This window comes from Sinocyclocheilus grahami, unplaced genomic scaffold (assembly GCF_001515645.1).
Source record: "Sinocyclocheilus grahami isolate Dianchi unplaced genomic scaffold, SAMN03320097.WGS_v1.1 scaffold37.1, whole genome shotgun sequence".
Lineage (NCBI taxonomy): Eukaryota > Metazoa > Chordata > Actinopteri > Cypriniformes > Cyprinidae > Sinocyclocheilus > Sinocyclocheilus grahami.
In genome coordinates this window covers 595,591-615,236 of record NW_015505216.1, presented here as the reverse complement: position 1 = coordinate 615,236, position 19,646 = coordinate 595,591, and the positions used below count along the sequence as shown (strand labels likewise).

At 41.7% G+C, this 19,646-nt stretch overlaps 1 protein-coding gene across 1 annotated transcript in view; it reads right to left on the bottom strand.

Annotated features, from left to right (window-relative positions):
* The window catches only part of ascc3 (activating signal cointegrator 1 complex subunit 3), a 160,358-nt gene that overhangs the window by 96,970 nt on the left and 43,742 nt on the right, over positions 1 to 19,646 (bottom strand). Inside the window, exon 4 of the mRNA XM_016267399.1 lies at positions 10,770 to 10,934. Within this exon, the coding sequence (XP_016122885.1) occupies positions 10,770 to 10,934 (165 nt within the window). The remainder of the gene's footprint in view (positions 1 to 10,769; positions 10,935 to 19,646) is intronic.

The window sequence follows — 19,646 nt, the reverse complement described above, 5'->3', positions numbered from 1 at the left end:
CAGCAAAGGCGAAAGGTTCAAAAAAGCCCCCCCCCCCCCCCCCATCTAATACACCAATAGCACCCTCAGATACAGTCAACGCAAAGAGCTTGGAAATGACCCTTCACATTAAACTCCGCTTAAATATGCCTGTACTTGCCTGTGAGAAGAGATATGAAATAATCATAATTTAACAATCCCATAATCAATTCTGGTTCCCAAGGGTGTGCGAGTGTGCTATCTTTAGGCTGCACTAAGGCTGACAGCCCAGCTAAAATAAGCAATGTAATCTTTACTAACTTTTTGATGTAAAAACGCTAAGCATTTGACTAAGTCTAAACAAAAATGGCAAAAACACGAATTACATAATCGATGCTAGAAGATTCACCAACCATAATATATCAACCTTGTTTTTGTTTTTCTTCCTGAAGAGTTTTCCATCTCCTCCACCATCTTTTATTAATGATGCCCCTCATTTTGCTACTTCCACAGGCCACGATCTTGCTTACTGTGCAGAGATCAATAATTCAAAGTCTCCTAAAGACAGGAATACCTTCAAATTGTGTTGACTTTTGGCTCTACATATATATATATATATATTGTGCACACCTCACTATATTTCAAACTTAACCATTTTGTATGTGGCTGCTATATGAACATTAACACAATTTACAATGTAAAAAAATCTAACAACTATTCAAAACAATACGGAGGTTAAAAATAACTGTTGTGGAAGCTTTGTGTCAAATCTGTTGTCTCCATATCAATTATTGTATTAATATTATACATTTTATTTGTTAATACAGATATAAAAAAGTCCAGATACATACAGCACCTAGGTTAAACTGTTCCAATTTTTCTTCTTAACTAAAATGTTACTATGGTGACTCAAAACATTCCATTGTGTAGGTGGCCAAACAGAATAGGTCCTAAGCCTGAGCCCAGGGGAATACCGTTGTTGACAGACAAAGGTTGCTATAGCATATGTTTTATTTATAGGACACTGAGCTCAATGAAAAAAAACATGGATATTCCCTGGACATCAGGAACAGTCATCAGTTAGTTAACATGCTTCTCTTTCACTCTGGATATATTAGGGTTATGATAGGGTGTTAATATAAGGGCTGGATGGTTACTGTTTTCTATGCCGTGGACATTACAGAGTGCCTGGCTACTGAAAATACTGAAATGGTGAATGCAGTGACCTTGAGGAAAATGGGTCAAGACCATCAGGTTTGGTGAAATTCAGACTTCAGAGCTCCTTTAGTGGCAGAGACTCAGTGACAGGCAGCAGAAAGGATGGGTGATCATTTAGGGTGATGATAAACCATAAACATTGTGTTGACACAGAAATAAAGGTGTTCTAAATTCTCTAATTTCCTAACTGTGTCCAACAAAGTTCTGGAGTTTTAGTCTTTTACAGCAAGATAGTTGTTTTTTAGAGTGATCATTTTTTCTTTCTGTTCGCTGGGTTGTATTTAAGTGTCCAAACCTGTTCCTGGAGGCACACCAAGAGTACACTTTTTGAATATCCCTCTTATCTGACCCATCCATTTCAGGTCTTTAGGCCTTTACTAATGAGTTGAGTTGAATCAGGTGTGTTTGATTAGAAAGAGTTTGAAAATGTGAACTGTTGGTGTGCCTCCAGGAACAGTGTTGAGAAACACTGGTCTAAATGACAGCCAATTTGCTTGACAGTTTGCTGAATTTCATGCCAGCTTGATTTCTTATGCTGTAGTTGATGTAAGTCTCGGTCTAACTAGAGCAGTAACATCTTCATTACTTTCATAATGACATAATGATTAACAGAGCCACTGAATATGGGACAAAACATACCAGCTATCTTCAACTGCAGGAATCAAGCTGATTGCTTGTATTGATTTTTAGAGTTTTTGACGACACACCCACAGACAATCTTTTCAGTGACCATCTGATGCAAAAAGCATTAAAAGCGTACAAACGGTAAGAGCTGGGGGAAATCACCAGTTCCATTCAGACTGGCTTTTTGCAACTTCCAGGAGCGCACAGGTTTAAATCAATGCTGTTCCTTACTTGTTAAGTCAAAAGTATGCTTCAGTTTTCTGTTCGCTGAATTTTGTTATCAACAGGGTATGCAAGTTGACTATTGTTTCTGGAATTGACTTTATTAACCAGTCACCATGTCAGAACTAAAAAAATAAATAGGTTAAATCTTGAATTAAATCGAAGACATATGAATCAATTCGCTGTAAACCCAAAGATTCACACTGCTAATATATGCAGACAGTAAATCTATCAGATTCACTATCCATGTGTCTTCGATAGTGCTGTCAATTGATAAAAAAAAATTAAAAAACACTAATTGACTGAAGGCGAGTGATACCAATACTACTGATGTCTCTATGAAATTGTTTTTTCCCCCTAATATTTAACTATAGCCATTCAACATTACAGTATAGTTGAGAGCTATCACTTATAATTTAAGTTAACTTAAAACAAATTTCACATAAACCCATTATAATAAATTTCATATTTAGCTACCTGTACCCTTCAGCAAGTAGGAAATATACAGAAATTGAATAAAGTTATCAAACACTAAATTCTAAATTAAATATAGGCTAGATGAATCCTGAAAGCTGCAAAAGTGATTGATTTCCTCCAGTCACCATGTCAGAACTAAAAAAATAAATAGGTTAAATCTTGAATTAAATCGAAGACATATGAATCAATTCGCTGTAAACCCAAAGATTCACACTGCTAATATATGCAGACAGTAAATCTATCAGATTCACTATCCATGTGTCTTCGATAGTGCTGTCAATTGATAAAAAAAAATTAAAAAACACTAATTGACTGAAGGCGAGTATCACTGATACCAATACTACTGATGTCTCTATGAAATTGTTTTTTCCCCCTAATATTTAACTATAGCCATTCAACATTACAGTATAGTTGAGAGCTATCAAAAAAAACCCTTATAATTTAAGTTAACTTAAAACAAATTTCACATAAACCCATTATAATAAATTTCATATTTAGCTACCTGTACCCTTCAGCAAGTAGGAAATATACAGAAATTGAATAAAGTTATCAAACACTAAATTCTAAATTAAATATAGGCTAGATGAATCCTGAAAGCTGCAAAAGTGATTGATTTCCTCTTTTTTCTATTGTTTGTTCTTTGATTAACACACATCACAGCAGCTGGGTTATTAGGTTATTTTGGCTGCTTTAAGAGCTGCGGCTGCTGAAGATAACGCGGATCTGACACGCATAATATTTTCACACAACTCTTCAGTTTTTCTGCCTCACTTCAGGTATTAAAGTCTCTACTAATGAGCTGAGGAGTTGAATCTGGTGTGTTAGATGAGGGAGACAGTGCTGGGCTGCTCCAGGACAGTTTTGAAAACCACTGCATTTCAGAGACATGTTCTTAAATGTGGCTCATACAACAAATACTTACATGCATGGACAGTTTTAAGGCAACTTTAATCGCCTTTTTGGTAACTTCATGACAACATGACTATGATATTTTGTGCTTGTAGTTTCATTTGTGCTTTAATATGGCATTATATACAGCGCGTACCACTGTATTTGTGCATGTAATTGAAGAGCGCATAATACAAGAACACATATAATGGCTGACAGGACAGGAAAAGTCGTTTTTACTGACATATGGCCTGACAACATCTCAACTATTTTAATGTTTAAATACTGCAAATTATGAAAAATCTATTCATTTTTAAATGACCAAATCATTATTATTTGACGATTCACAATTCAAACAATCAAATGATTCACAATTCAATTCAAAATGTGCTTTAAGATCAATGCATATGCATTGGCAGCATTTATAATTGATGCATCAAGAAAATTTGTCAATTGTTACCCCCATAATCTATATAAATATTTAACAAATGAGTACAATTCTTTCCTTTTTCAGAGTATTAGCCATAGGCATTTCTCTGTAGTGACTAACACATCAGAATTAGAGGTTGTAAGAGATAAACATCTAGTTTGTAAGCAAGAAACTAAAATTTCTTCAGAAGCACCTGAAAGCAGAACATCTTTAATGCAGCAAAAATGTTGGTGCCAAGAGGACTGAATATTCTAAATCACTACAGCTAACTGCTGCTTGATGTGTCACCATGACATACGCCAAAGTAACAGCTTGTTATCTTTTAGCTCTTAAAATTGAAATGAAGTGCAAAGATTGCATTCCTTATAGCCAAAGAAACTAAATCTGACATTGAAAATCTAGTGTGCGGTATGATCTTGAACGATAATAAGCTCCGTTTGGAGCACACACAGCCTCGCTGAACTGGTATCAGTTAGCACTTCAAACGAATAGAGTGTGGACACAGTAAACAGCAGTCTTACTTGAAGTCATTTCCTTTCACTCACTCGCCACTCAGTCCTACTGAAAGCTTCTCTCAGCTCCAGACCTCAAAGTAAAACTCGCCTAACGAAGAAATATGCATTGTAAATGAGAAAGCTGCATTTTCTGACACTTTGCCCTATGAAAGAGTCTTGAAGGGCAAAAGTACCGTGGTAGTTTAGCTGTGTAGTTTGTCACAGAGTAGACATGAGCATTGCTTGAGCTTATTCTGTAAATTCCTGCGTGTGATTGACACCTGACTGCGGCTCGTCAGAACGGAACATGGATATTGGACACCCAGTAATGTGGGCTGTCGTTTCTCCAGCTGTCAGGATTTGCATAATCACACTAATATCCCAAATGGCCAGAGTGATTCTAGTAAGGGCGGCTGTCAATCATCATCAGCGGGGTCCTATCAATCACACACACATGCAACCACTGGAGGAGGAAATTACCTAGGAACTGGACCACGAATGAGAATGAACCTGTATTTATTAAGTACTTAATAGGGCTGTGAATCTTTGGGTAGACAGCAAATCGATTCGATTCACGATTCATAGGTTTTCGATTCGATTCAAGAGCGATTTTTTGAGACGGCAGAAGCTGAAAACACCGCGAGCGTCATCCATGCTTTAGTATGTGTGTAGTAAACAAAAAAGTCCGCCGCACCATCCGACATTCATTCATTCATTCATTGCAGAAATCATGGCGCCTTGTGCGTGATATCAAATGCTTCCGCAGATTTATAGTCACTTCTTGACAATAATCAATCATTTGTAGGGATGTAACGATTCACTCAACTCACGATTCGATTCACGATTTTGATTTCATGGTTCGATTCGATTCACGATTATTTATTTATTTTAACTAAATGAGATTTAAGACAAATGATAAATTAAATGTGTCCTTTTATTATTGCTTGGACAAAATGCTGTACATTTCTTTATGAAATTGAAATATAACACTATAAAATATACTAATATTGCTCTTGCATATTATTGCTCTTTTGTTGGTTTTGATTACTTCTATTGTCCCCATTTGTAAGTTGCTTTGGACAAAAGCGTCTGCTAAATGACAAAATTTTTATATAATGTAAAAGTAAATAAGAAAACTACATTGAAATTTTAAAACAAGCCCCAAATCAAATAAATAAGTAACACAAATAAAATAAATCTCTTCATATAAACATACTAAGGCTTTGTCTGTGCTCTTAGCATTTACAATTAGAGGCAACCACTGCATTTTAATCATGATCCAAACAAAGATGCTGCATACATGCAACATGAGCAGTTTTTAATCTAAAGCGTTTCCTTGGTTTCCGCTGTAAGCAAAGCAGCGCTGCACTTAAAAACTTCAATATGCATTATACAGAGGCAAGAGGAAAGAAAAAAATATCTAAACTTTTCTAAAGACAGTAAGTTCCCCTCAGACATTCATATAAACTCCTACACCTAAATTAATCACGATTTGTTTAGCATCTCAACCGATTTGAATCGTCACATATTTGAATCGATTTTCAACCGGCTCGCGGTTGATCGTTACATCCCTAATCATTTGTAATCTATAATTTTTCCTAATGGCAATTTTATGATAGTTTTATATACTACAAACAATTATGTCAATTTTCTGCACAGAATAAGGGGAAAAAAAACTTTATAGTTTTTTTTTAGGCTACTGTAATAAATTATATGTCAATTAGCACTGCATCATTCATAAATTGTATTTATTAATTGTGTTTATTATCTTAACGTTTCAGTTCATTCTGCTTTTATACAGTTTAGCTACAGATATAGCCTGGCACGTTTATGAGCGCAAGATCACTTCTCTTTCAGTGAGAAAACTTCTTTATCTAATTTTCATAAAATAAAATGCTACAGTAGCCTATTTAACTTTTCCACTCCATCGGCGAATGATGGACTATTCTGTAAGAAAACACTCCCGAAATCTGTTTGCTATAGCAACAAATGCTACTTTCATGCATCTGATTATCAGACAAACCTTGCGCTCTTATTTCAATGTTGTTAATGCTGTGGTTATTTTAACAGTTTCCTTCGTACATTCGGTTGAAGGACATTGTTCATTTAAATGTATCATTAAATGGAACTGTGCGCGTATGCTTTAGACACTTACATTTTTGCTCCGTCCATGCAATAAATGTGCAGCCTTCGACTGCTCAGGTAATGACGTTGTCGGTATGACCGAGAGCCATTAAAAACTACAGAAAAGCAAAACTACTTCACTTTAGCATTACTGGCCACGAGTACTAAGGAGAGATCACACATCAGCTGCTCAAAAAATGTGTCAGTGAGACGAATGGAGCATGAGCGCAATCCTGTGACTCCTGTAAATAGTGCAGCGCGTGAAGGAGAGATGCGAGGCACGAACACCGTTCAAGGTCTCCATTAATTCCTGCTTGGAGTAATTTAATGTGTACCTATATATTTTGAAAGCATTGAATCGCTATAGAAATCGCGATCCATTCGATTCTTAACGTTTTAAATCGATTACTGTCCGAAATCCACGATTCAAAAATCCATGTTTCAAGATCGATGCATTGCATCGTCAGGGTTTGTAATCGATGCATCGTGAAAACGAGTGAATCGCTACACCCCTGGTATTTAATACTAAATCTCTAGCAGAAAAGACAATACTACTATTCTTTTACTGTATTGCAGACAAAAAAAAACATGTTCAAGTTTCTTTCTGCACACCATGAGCTTTTAACATAGATGTGTCAAACTTAGTTTAGGTCGAGGGCCAGATTGGACAATGTCACCTTGCATATATTTTGATTTGCCTCTGCGCATGCACAATACTAGGGATGCGCTGATCCGATATTCATATATGGTCTCGGCTTCGATACTGCCATTTTTTGTCGGATGGGGTATCAGTCAGAGAGGGCCGATCCATATCCGAGATTGTGCGTATTATTCTGTGTTACTTATCAAATTTACGGGAGGCTTGTGACTGTCCCATTGACTGCCTAGTAAATTACACTGTCAAGGTCCAGAAAAGTATGAAAGACATCGTCAGAATAGTCCATCTGCCATCAGTGGTTCAACCGTAACGTTATGTAGCGACGAGAATACATTTTATACGCGAAGAAAACAAAAATAACGACTTTATTCAACAATTCGTCTCCTCTGTGTCTCTCCGCATCAACGTAGCACCATTTTAGAGAATATCCGCTGGACGCAAGCAGAATACGCTCTTCTGTGTCAGCCGCACTGCACGGATGCGCTGTTTTTGTTCAAATCAAAGTGTAAATACACGTAGAAACCGTATCCTTTTATCCTTTTAAGGTTTACCACCTTTATTGTGAGCTACATATGAATATTTAAGTCCTTACATTAAAGTTCACACAAACTCTTTTCTCTGCTGTGGCTGTCAGTCATTCGTTCAGCCTTTAAATCCTGGTCTCATTCGGTTACGACAGTCAGCTCGGTAAAGCTCTCTCCAAGATCATTCTGTGTTCCCATTATTATACTTGATTTGTAAATAAATGTCTATTTTGCAAAAATAACTTTATCTTCTAGCCAGAGTTTAATGTTGTTTTGTTACTTGCTTCCGGGTGTCTGTGAGAACAAAACACGGGCGTAGAAAATACTATAAATAGTTTTTAACGTGCACAGTAACTGAAATTTAAAACTGTTAAAAGAAAGGCTCAATAACTGTTGCACAGATATAATACACTATGCATCAATTTCTCTTCCCTTTGTGCTTTGCACTTTTTAATGCAAAGCGCTGCGTGCTGTGACTCCGTGTTGCTTCAAGCGCATCATTCTGCACACCGGATGCGCACATTGTAAGCGCCTCGTGCCGCACTGTATTTGTTTTGTCCGAATCTATCATATGTTGTTGCCTTATTGAAAAATATGCAATACGTTTAAAAGAAATGTGTTTTAATTTTATAGTATATACTTATATATACACATACATTCATTAATGTTTTTCATTAATGGATTTTATAATACAAATAGCAATGTGTAACATTTTACCATATTTAGTGCAACACTTATTTGTTCCCCAAAAAATATTTTTTTCACTTTTTTGTTATATTGTTATTTTGTTATAATATTGTTTGGATTTCTAAAATTACTGTGCACTGATTTTTGTAGAATAACTTTTGCTGTCAAATTATCCACTAACATAGTTTATGATATATTTTTGTCATAGATTATGAATATACATATATTTATACAAGCATATATATATATATATACACATATATTTCATATTTGTTTATTTTTCTTTATAATGAAGTAGTCTGTATTTAGTAGATTGAAATAATGATTATCAGTTCCACACACAGAGATATATACATTCTACATTTATTTAAGTGAAAAAAAGAAAGAAAAAAAAACTTAACTGGTATCGGATCGGTATCGGCCAATACTGAACCCTAGGTATCGGTATCGGAATCGGAATCGGTATCGGAGGTGAAAAAGGTGGATTGGAGCATCGCTACACAATACACACTCTTCTGGAGCTAATAAAGCCTAAAATTAACTTTATGCTTCTGTAATAACCAATATTGAGATAGTAAAATAGGAAGAACATGAAATTTATACATTTCATTCACCAGAGACATGTGGATTGAATTACATACAAACTAATTAGGGAATATTAATTAACAGTACAATATTGAAAAGAAGAAAAAAAAGAAAAAGAGCAACACACTCTCATTTGTTTTCTGTCATATACAGATATGTAAGCCATATCTATAATCTATAAAAAGCCACCTAAATCACAAAAACAAACATAAATATTAGAAACTGTTCAACTCATTTTAATTGCAGGCCTGCCTCTCAGTCAAATTCCAGTAGCACTGAATCAATATTAATGTTTCACTTGGAAAGAAAATGCTAAAATATTCTTGTGAGTGTCCATATTGCCATTATCATGAGTGACTTGCACAACCTTTAAAGTGGGAAAATGAAATGGATTGCCCTTGGACAGTTACAAATACAGTTTCAGCTAAAAAAGCACAACGTCAGCAGGAAATCATCATCACGTGCTTTCAGATGGAGCAGAATTTACTACACATAGCCTTAGATCACTGACAAGTTACGCAAAAAAAAAATTGCAGATGATTTTATTGCGCAATTATGAAATCGAAGAAATCGTTTGCGATAATGACAGCTGTTTGCATAGCTTCTCAGTGAACTACGGCTCTGTGTAGTAAATGCTGCTCCATCTGAAAGCATGTGAAAATACCACATTTAATAACATATTTTATCGAGTGTTTGAAATAAATCCTTCTGTGAGATGATGTGGCTTCTTACACAGAATAAGGCACGCAACATATTTCATAGTATTTAAGCAGTGATAAAATAAATATACTTTATTTTAATTTTAATGAAAATTATAATAATAAGAACTCAGATAAACCGTATATTGCCGTAGTCGTGTGTTTATTATTCACGTTGAATCAATGAAAGCAGTTGAATCTTCTGTTTATTCAGCTGCAGCGATAGCATTTTCTGTGTTTCTTCTGCGAGGCGTATTTGAAGTTTCAGCGTGAGAGTGCCCTCTGGCCTTTGGATGGAGATTTACTGCTGATCACAGAACCGTGCTTCACTGAAAGTTACGCATGACAATCGCAGCTACCTTGTCTCAGACGACCACCGGGACAAGACCACAGGAACCAGATGAGTCATCTGCATAATGTGACTTTGCTGCAGCCTGGAGTTGAACTGCTGGTTTTGTCTGGCCGGAGGAGAACTGGCCCCCCGACTGAGCCTGGTTTCTCCCAAGGTTTTTTCTCCATTCTGTCACCGATGGAGTTTTGGTTCCTTGCCACTGTGGCCTCTGGCTTGCTTAGTTGGAGACACTTCATTTCCAGCGATATCGTTGACTTGATTGCACAGATACTATTTAAACTGAACTGAGCTGGATGATGACATCACTGGATTCAATGATGAACTGTCTTTAACTGAAAAATGAGTGTTTACTATTGTCATTTTGCATTATTGACACACTATTTTCCTAATTAATGCTGTTCAGTTGCTTTGACACAATCTGTATTGTTAAAAGCGCTGTATAAATAAAGGTGACTTGACTTGACTTCTGTCGAATCGTGATCTCGATTCCATTTCGATTTATCGTGCAGCCCTATAACACAGTACAACTTTCCTGCTATAGCTAAAAATATTATGAATATACATTACTACTCAAAATTTTGGAGTAGGTAAAATGTTTTTTAAAGTCTTATGCTCAACGAGGCTGCATTTATTTGCTAAAAATGAGACTATAAAAGACTACTGTTAATTTTGAACAATTTAATGCATCCCTCCTGAATAAAAGCATTAATTAAATTGAAAAAAAAAGAATGGTAATGTATCATATCAACAAAATTAATAGATGCAAAAATTTTAGAACAATGTACTTTATCAAATCATCCCACAGTGAGAGCTGTATCAGAATGTGTTACCTGACGCAAAGTCCGGGCCACCAGGCTCTCCAGAACAGGCCCTCTATCCTCATGAAGAAGATGAACTTCATCCAGGATGAGCAGGCGGACGATCTGAGACAAAGCCACGTCCCCCACACTCTTCCTTGTCACCACATCCCATTTCTCTGGAGTCGTCACCAACATCTACAACACAATACAGTCATTGGATGATTAAGGCCTTAACATGTGCTGTGAATTATCAGCAGCTTGTCCTGGTGTTTTCCAGTAACTTGATTTTTGCAGTATACTGTCAGTCGCTTTGATACAAACTGTCTATTACACATAACAAACAAATGTGAAGATAAACCAACAATAATGCATACTAGAGGTTGCGCTGCAGATATTTTCTTCTTCAACAAGTCGTGATCACAAGATTTCAGTTGCATGTTCTATACATGATGAATGATTAATTTTCTGGATGACAAGTCAACTATTATAAGTCATGCAAGTCCTAATGATTACTCAAGCGAATGAGATGCCTCTACCACCTGGATAACTGTATGAGCATGTTATGAGAGTTCTACCATTTTCAAGCATTTTCTATATGACCAACATTCATCTACTGATAACATATGTGTGTTTTATACACTGGTATCTCTTTCTCACTTTCTCTTAGAGGACATTTTGTTTTGCATTAACAGTACTTTTACAAATGACTGGTGGAAACTAGGTCTGTGAGAAGCGAACTCTTAAGAAAAATGTCCTTTATATCTCTCGAGAGAATTACATGCAGTTTGTTTTTAAAAAAGTAAATGAGAGGCTAAGGTATAGAAATATCTCCGCATCAGTACATCCACAATCATCAGACAAATGAACAGAAAAGGCTATCATTCTCACCGGTCCATTTATAAAGGTGACTGATTGTAAACTGAACATCTCCTCAATATGTGAAGGGATACTTGCTGAAAAATGATGCTTATATATCTCTAATGACTTACGTTTCAGATTAAATCTGGCCAGTTTGATTACTTTTCCGCACCCGTGAACAGTTAGAATCACTCCAAAAGAAAGAGCCATTGATACATGTGGCAATGTGAGCCTGTATAGTTTTACAGTAGATGAGCTTCCCATTCAACATGACAACAGGAAAAAAAAGAAGCTTATCATAAACTTGTCACCAAAATCTTTTCGTAAGGTTTGATTTGACGTACCAAAGCCTCAGGCCAATGAGTCACATCACCTCAACGAACGTGCCCGATTTACAAAAGGGTGTAAGGCTACATTCACATAATCAGTCTTTGTGACTAACAAAATTAGTCACAAATACTGATTTTCACAAAAGTAACAGTATTTAAGTTACCAACCATAAATAAAAGGAAACACAGTGACAACATATATCTAAAAAAACTGGATGACAAATAGCTCATATCTTCATCTCTGTGAATTACTAAAACCCCACATTAAAAATCCACACATAATGCAAACAATGTGTGTGCAGTGCAGAATGTCTATCACACAGTATGAAGTGACAGAGAACCTCTACTGTGTTTCCATTCACTGAGAACAGGGTCACTAAGAAAATGTCATTCTCAACATGGGAGTCTTGGAAATGTAAAATGAATAAGTGGCCATGTTTAACACTATAAAATAGAATTTAACTGTATTCTACAACCATGTGAACGCAGCATAGGCCTCCACCTAAGGTGTGATGGCTCCACACAGCCATATTGCAGTGACGACATATATCTAAAAAAACTGGATGACAAATAGCTCATATCTTCATCTCTGTGAATTACTAAAACCCCACATTAAAAATCCACACATAATGCAAACAATGTGTGTGCAGTGCAGAATGTCTATCACACAGTATGAAGTGACAGAGAACCTCTACTGTGTTTCCATTCACTGAGAACAGGGTCACTAAGAAAATGTCATTCTCAACATGGGAGTCTTGGAAATGTAAAATGAATAAGTAAAGTGGCCATGTTTAACACTATAAAATAGAATTTAACTGTATTCTACAACCATGTGAACGCAGCATAGGCCTCCACCTAAGGTGTGATGGCTCCACACAGCCATATTACAATTAAAAAATAAAATGCCATTTCAAACATATAATGCAATTTTGCAGGAAAAGATGCAATCCCGTACTACAATTACTGCAACCCTCAACTCATCAAATATATGAGTGGTTTTATGAACAAATCAAATACAGCATCTGTGCTTAATGCAATTGTCACGCCACAAAACCCCACCATGTGGATTGGTGAGTGATAAGTTGTTGAGGATGCAGCAGACTACCACAATCTGAGATACTTTACTGGGCATCACTCCACCACTGCGACCCAAAAATCTGAATCAGAAAGTGATTTAAAATGCAGAAAGTGCACTCAACTACACCACAGGCCTGTACATATACCTAGTCATAATGCTCTTCTCCCTCATTTGAATGAAAACAAAAAATTAACAAAAAAATGTACCCAAATATTTAGGAGTTTTGTGATCAAAATTAATTGTACTTCACAGGTGCAATCTACATTAAGTCTAATTTACATAAAAAGTAGGCATGTTTGCTCTGAAACAAAGTCAGTATTTGGGATTGACAACTACATTTACTTCTACACACATTACTAGTGTGACTTCCAAATTGCAATGAACATACAGCAGGACACAAGGCAGCTCCAATAATGTCCATATGAATGAGTAAGGTTGCTACAATCAATGTACAATCAATCAATCATCAAGTCACAAACTACTAAACAAGACAGCCAAGAGAAAGGAAAAAAGAGAGACAGAGACAAAGGAAAGAGGCAGCCAGAAACGAGGAGTGGAAATTATTTAGTGAAAATCACTTTTCAGAGTTTAGATGCCATTACAGAGATTTCCAAACATAGTCTGACAGAAATCAAACCGAATGCAATGAGGAATGATGAATGAACAGAAATGCAGGGATGTAGGGATGCAGTAGGTCAAATACAGCAAGTGAAATTCTCCATCTTTTGGATGAAACAATGTTTTGAGCTTTGGGGTAGAGATGTGTGATTTGGTGAAGATGCTTTTGTGTGTGTGTGTGTGTGTGTGTGTGTGTGGGCTTCAAAATAAAGAGACAAGCCAAATCTGATGCTCAGATTCATGATTGTTTTGGAGAGTTTGGAGAGAGTTAAAATCATGATATTTGTTTTATAAGCATTGTTTCAATTACAGTTTAGCTGAATATTTGCATAATGCATACTCAATGTTAGAGAACAAAACTGAAAGATGTCAGTGTATCCAAGTAGTGTATCCGTGTAGCGTAACAGTGCTAAAAGTGACCATGACAACTAATGATACAAACAATCTTATAGATTATGAAAAGGAGAGGACCAAGAACCAAAACACCTGGGGGACACCTTGAGGTATGGAAGCTGGAGGGCATTTGTACTTCTTGATAGAAATAAAATATTGTCTATTAGTGAGGTTGGAAGAAAACATCTCTGTTACGTATGGTAACCCTCGTTCCCTGAAGGAGGGAACGGAGACGTCACGTCAGATGACTGACGAATTGGGATCTCGCTTAGAGAGACCAATCCACTTCAAGTGTAAACTAAACGAGCCAATGCACACTGGCATGCGATTATTGCATCCAACTGTCGCTGATCTTAGTGTGAGTATAAGTAGGCAGCTGGTGCCCTTCAGGGAACGAGGGTTACCATATGTAAACCGAGACGTTCCCTTTCAGTCGGTCAGTCTCAACGTCACGTCGGATGACCGACGAATTGGGATCCCTACCAAAGGGCCATAGCTACTGCCCCTTCCAGTGTCCTGTTAAAGCCTCTTGCGCCCCTACCTTTTGGCGCAGAGCAGGGCTTACCACAAGAAGACCAGCTACTGCTGCTATTGCACTACCCACTCAGTAAGACTGGATAACCACTTGGAACAGGGACGTTGCGGAAGCCCCCTCCTTCCCGAAAGAGGTTTCGGAAGCACTAACACATATGAACAACCGTTTAGGTGCATGCGGAAGATTAGAGGTGATTGTAACCCTCTTGGAAAATAGCAGGAAGTCTGCCGGGGAAACACGGGCTCTGAGGCTATACCGTGAACTTTACGCATATGGGATCCACTTAGGTCTCTACATATGGAACCCAGCCCTCTACCGGTTCTCACAGATTCATTGAGTGAGGGCCGGATGCTCCACCATGTCTGGCTGCCGAGGGGATGGAGGAGCTCGACAGGGTCTACGATATGGACTATCTGGAGTGGTTTTAGCAAGCCGACTTGAAGCCGGGGCCTCTCAGTGCTTCTACCCATTTGAGGTGAGAACACAGGAGGATACCGGCTCCACACGAAGGCTATAGAATCTAACGAACGTGTTAAGGGTCGCCCAGCCCGCAGCTCTACAAATATCTGTAAGTGAGGCGCCACGAGTCAGTGCCCAGGAGGATGCAACACTTCTAGTAGAGTGAGTTCGCAACCTGTAAGGGCAGGGCACACCCTGTGCCTGGTAAGCCAGGGTGATGGCATCCACTATCCAGTGGGCGGCCGGATGCTCCACCATGTCTGGCTGCTGAGGGGATGGAGGAGCTCGACAGGGTCTACGATATGGACTATCTGGAGTGGTTTTAGCAAGCCGACTTGAAGCCGGGGCCTCTCAGTGCTTCTACCCATTTGAGGTGAGAACACAGGAGGATACCGGCTCCACACGAAGGCTATAGAATCTAACGAACGTGTTAGGGGTCGCCCAGCCCGCAGCTCTACAAATATCTGTAAGCGAGGCGCCACGAGTCAGTGCCCAGGAGGATGCAACACTTCTAGTAGAGTGAGTTCGCAACCTGTAAGGGCAGGGCACACCCTGTGCCTGGTAAGCCAGGGTGATGGCATCCACTATCCAGTGGGCCATCCTCTGCTTAGAGATGGCATTCCCATGCTGCCGGCCTTCATGGCAGACAAAGAGGCAATTGATGTGCCAGTGCAGTTGGGGGCCCGTCCAAACCCCAGACACTGCAAGCCCATAGAACGTGGCCCCCCAGCCTGTGGTTGAGGCATCCGTGTAAACCACAGCATGCCTGGAGACCAGTTCTAGGGTCACTTCTACCCTGAGAAATGCCAGGTCTGACCACGGGGTGAAGGTTTGGCGGCAGGCCGGTGTTACTTGGCGTTGCCACACCCACCTTGGGACTCAGCCATGGAGCCAGTGCTGAAGCGGTCTCATATGGAGCAGCCCCAGCGACGTGACTGCCGCTGCAGCTGCCATATGCCCCAGGAGCCTCTGAAACAGTTTCAGTGGGACCGCCCTCCTGCTCTTGAACGAATTCAAGCAGTTCAACACCGACTGGGCACGTTCCTGCGTGAGGCGTGCTGTTTGTTCGACCGAGTCCAACTTCATACTAAGTCGTCGAGGTAGTTGAGAATGCGAATGCCCTTTTCTCTCAGGAGAACAAGGGCTGCCTCCGCAACCTTAGTGAAGACACGGGGCGACAGGGACAGCCCGAAGGACAGGACCTTGTACTGATTTGCCCGACTTTCGAACGCAAACTGCAGGAATGGCCTGTAGCACGGAAGGATCGACACATGGAAGTATGCGTCCTTCAGGTAGATCGCTGCAAACCAATCTTGGGGACGGATGCACCTGAAGATGCGCTTCTGCATGAGCATCTTGAACGGGAGCTTGTGAAGGGCCCAGTTCAAGACTCGCAGACCCAAGATTGGTCTCAACCCACTGCCTTTTTTGGGCACAATGAACGTCCAGGCGTCTCGCTGCCGGTCCGAAGCAGGGTCAGCGTGTGTGCAACACTCACCTGTGTTTGGGCAGAGGGTGCGTGAGTAGTAAGTTTGATCGCACTCTCGAACCGCCCACAGCTGCTCATTGGCGAGAGAGGAGGGTGAGTGTGATCCGAGACTGGCCCGTCCACAGCTCCCTGTCCTCTCTGGGGACCCAGAGATAGAGGAAATTGCTCTTTTGTCAAGTTTTTGGGCACCACTGACCGTGAAGACAGTGGCGGGGAAAAAAAGAAACAAGATTCTCCGCCCGGCCCTCTTCCGGAGGAGGGAGTGGTGTGTTCACCATCTCCCAAAGAGCAGGTCCTTCCATCTCTGGGTCGCCCGTCTCAGGGCCTCTTGCTCTTGAGCTTGCTGCCAGGTTTGGCGGGGGCCTGGACGGGCGGCTGCTCTGCGACCGGCTCCACGGCGCTGCTTTGCTGGAGGCTGCTGCATATGCTGTGCGGTAGCGGGGGCCTCGGCAACGAGCAGGCTGAGGTACTGCCGCCGGCGGCTGGGTGGAGGCAGCAGCTGCACGCAGGATGTGCCTGATGGCCTCAGTCTGCTTCTGGGCAGCGGAGAACTGCTGGGCGAAGTTCTCCACTGCGTCACCGAACAGGCCAGTCTGGGACACGGGGACGTTCAAGAATCGTGTCTTGTCCGTCTCGCGCATGTCGGCCAGGGCCACGGGAACGTTAAAGAACCGTGTCTTGTCCGTCTCGCGCATGTCGGCCAGACACAGCCAGAGATGGCGCTCCTGGACCACCATAGTGGACATTGCACGGCCCAGAGACCGCGCAGTGAACTTCGTTGCTTGTAGCGTGAGGTCAGTAGCGGTATGGAGTTCTTTGAGAACTTCTGGGTCGTGACCACCCTTGTGCAGGTCCTTCAGTGCCTTGGCCTGATGAACCTGCAACAACGCCATGGCGTGTAGGGCAGAGGCAGCTTCTCCGCAGGCCGCATAAGCACTGCCGGTCAGGGCCGACGAGTACCTACAGGCCCAGGAGGGGAGCGACGGCTTGCCCCACCAGGTGGCAGCGGTATTTGGACACAATTGCATCGCAACCGACTGCTCCACCGGAGGGACTTCCGTATACCCCTGCGCTGCATCAAGGGTGGTGAGGGAGGACGAACCACTGGGGCGGATTCTGGCAGTGAAAGGTGCCATCCACGACCCAGTAAGCTCATCACGCACCTCCGGGAAGAAAGGAACTGGAGTGGGGCCCTGAGAACCAGCGCGAGCCACTCTGAGAAACCAATCGTCTAGACTCGAGGGTTCGGGACACGGTGTAGGTTTCCACTCGAGCCCGATGCTCTCGGCAGCCCAGGAAAGCATAGCCATCTTTTCCGGATTCGAATCCGGCACCAGAGGGCGGAAGCACCGTCGGATCATCCTTCTGCCACCAGGAGGAACCCTAGATTTGGGCAGCAGCACGGGCACTCCACCCCTTTGCAGGAAATGAAGTCTGGTCTGCAACTCCGAGACGGTAATTTTCCCGCAATGGGAGTATGACTCATCCACGAAAGCCAACTCAGCGTGCTTAATGCCCAGACACGAGAGACAGCGATTGTGACCATCACCCGGCGCCAGGTAATGACCGCATCCAGAAACGCACGGATGGAAGGGCATCTTTAAAAAGACGTTCCACCCGTGAATGCTCTTTTAGAACTGCTCTTTTAGTGTGCTGAAGCGCACAGGGGAGATGGCCGCCTGCAACACAAACGGGGGTAGTGCAGCCTGATGTGTGCAACCCACTCGACACGGGAAGAACCACTGCCGCTGAAGCGCCGTACCACCAGCACGAGAGCTTCCTAAGAGCGTGCTTGTAATCGAACTCGTAGTTTCACTGAAGCAGAAGATCAGGAGCAGAATGATGAGACTGGTCAGCTCCGAAGCGAAAAGCTGAATATGAGCTGCAGCAGCTGCCTACTTATACTCACGCTGTGATCAGCGACAGCTGGATGCAATAATCGCATGCCAATGTGCATTGGCTCATTTAGTTTACACTCGAAGTGGATTAGTCTCTCTAAGCGAGATCCCAATTTGAGTTCTTTGAGAACTTCTGGGTCGTGACCACCCTCGTGCAGGTCCTTCAGTGCCTTGGCCTGATGAACCTGCAACAACGCCATGGCGTGTAGGGCAGAGGCAGCTTCTCCGCAGGCCGCATAAGCACTGCCGGTCAGGGCCGACGAGTACCTACAGGCCCAGGAGGGGAGCGACGGCTTGCCCCACCAGGTGGCAGCGGTATTTGGACACAATTGCATCGCAACCGACTGCTCCACCGGAGGGACTTCCGTATACCCCTGCGCTGCATCAAGGGTGGTGAGGGAGGACGAACCACTGGGGCGGATTCTGGCAGTGAAAGGTGCCATCCACGACCCAGTAAGCTCATCACGCACCTCCGGGAAGAAAGGAACTGGAGTGGGGCCCTGAGAACCAGCGCGAGCCACTCTGAGAAACCAATCGTCTAGACTCGAGGGTTCGGGACACGGTGTAGGTTTCCACTCGAGCCCGATGCTCTCGGCAGCCCGGGAAAGCATAGCCATCTTTTCCGGATTCGAATCCGGCACCAGAGGGCGGAAGCACCGTCGGATCATCCTTCTGCCACCAGGAGGAACCCTAGATTTGGGCAGCAGCACGGGCACTCCGCCCCTTTGCAGGAAATTAAGTCTGGTCTGCAACTCCGAGACGGTAATTTTCCCGCAATGGGAGTATGACTCATCCACGAAAGCCAACTCAGCGTGCTTAATGCCCAGACACGAGAGACAGCGATTGTGACCATCACCCGGCGCCAGGTAATGACCGCATCCAGAATCGCACGGATGGAAGGGCATCTTTAAAAAGACGTTCCACCCTTGAATGCTCTTTTAGAACTGCTCTTTTAGTGTGCTGAAGCGCACAGGGGAGATGGCCGCCTGCAACACAAACGGGGGTAGTGCAGCCTGATGTGTGCAACCCACTCGACACGGGAAGAACCACTGCCGCTGAAGCGCCGTACCACCAGCACGAGAGCTTCCTAAGAGCGTGCTTGTAATCGAACTCGTAGTTTCACTGAAGCAGAAGATCAGGAGCAGAATGATGAGACTGGTCAGCTCCGAAGCGAAAAGCTGAATATGAGCTGCAGCAGCTGCCTACTTATACTCACGCTGTGATCAGCGACAGCTGGATGCAATAATCGC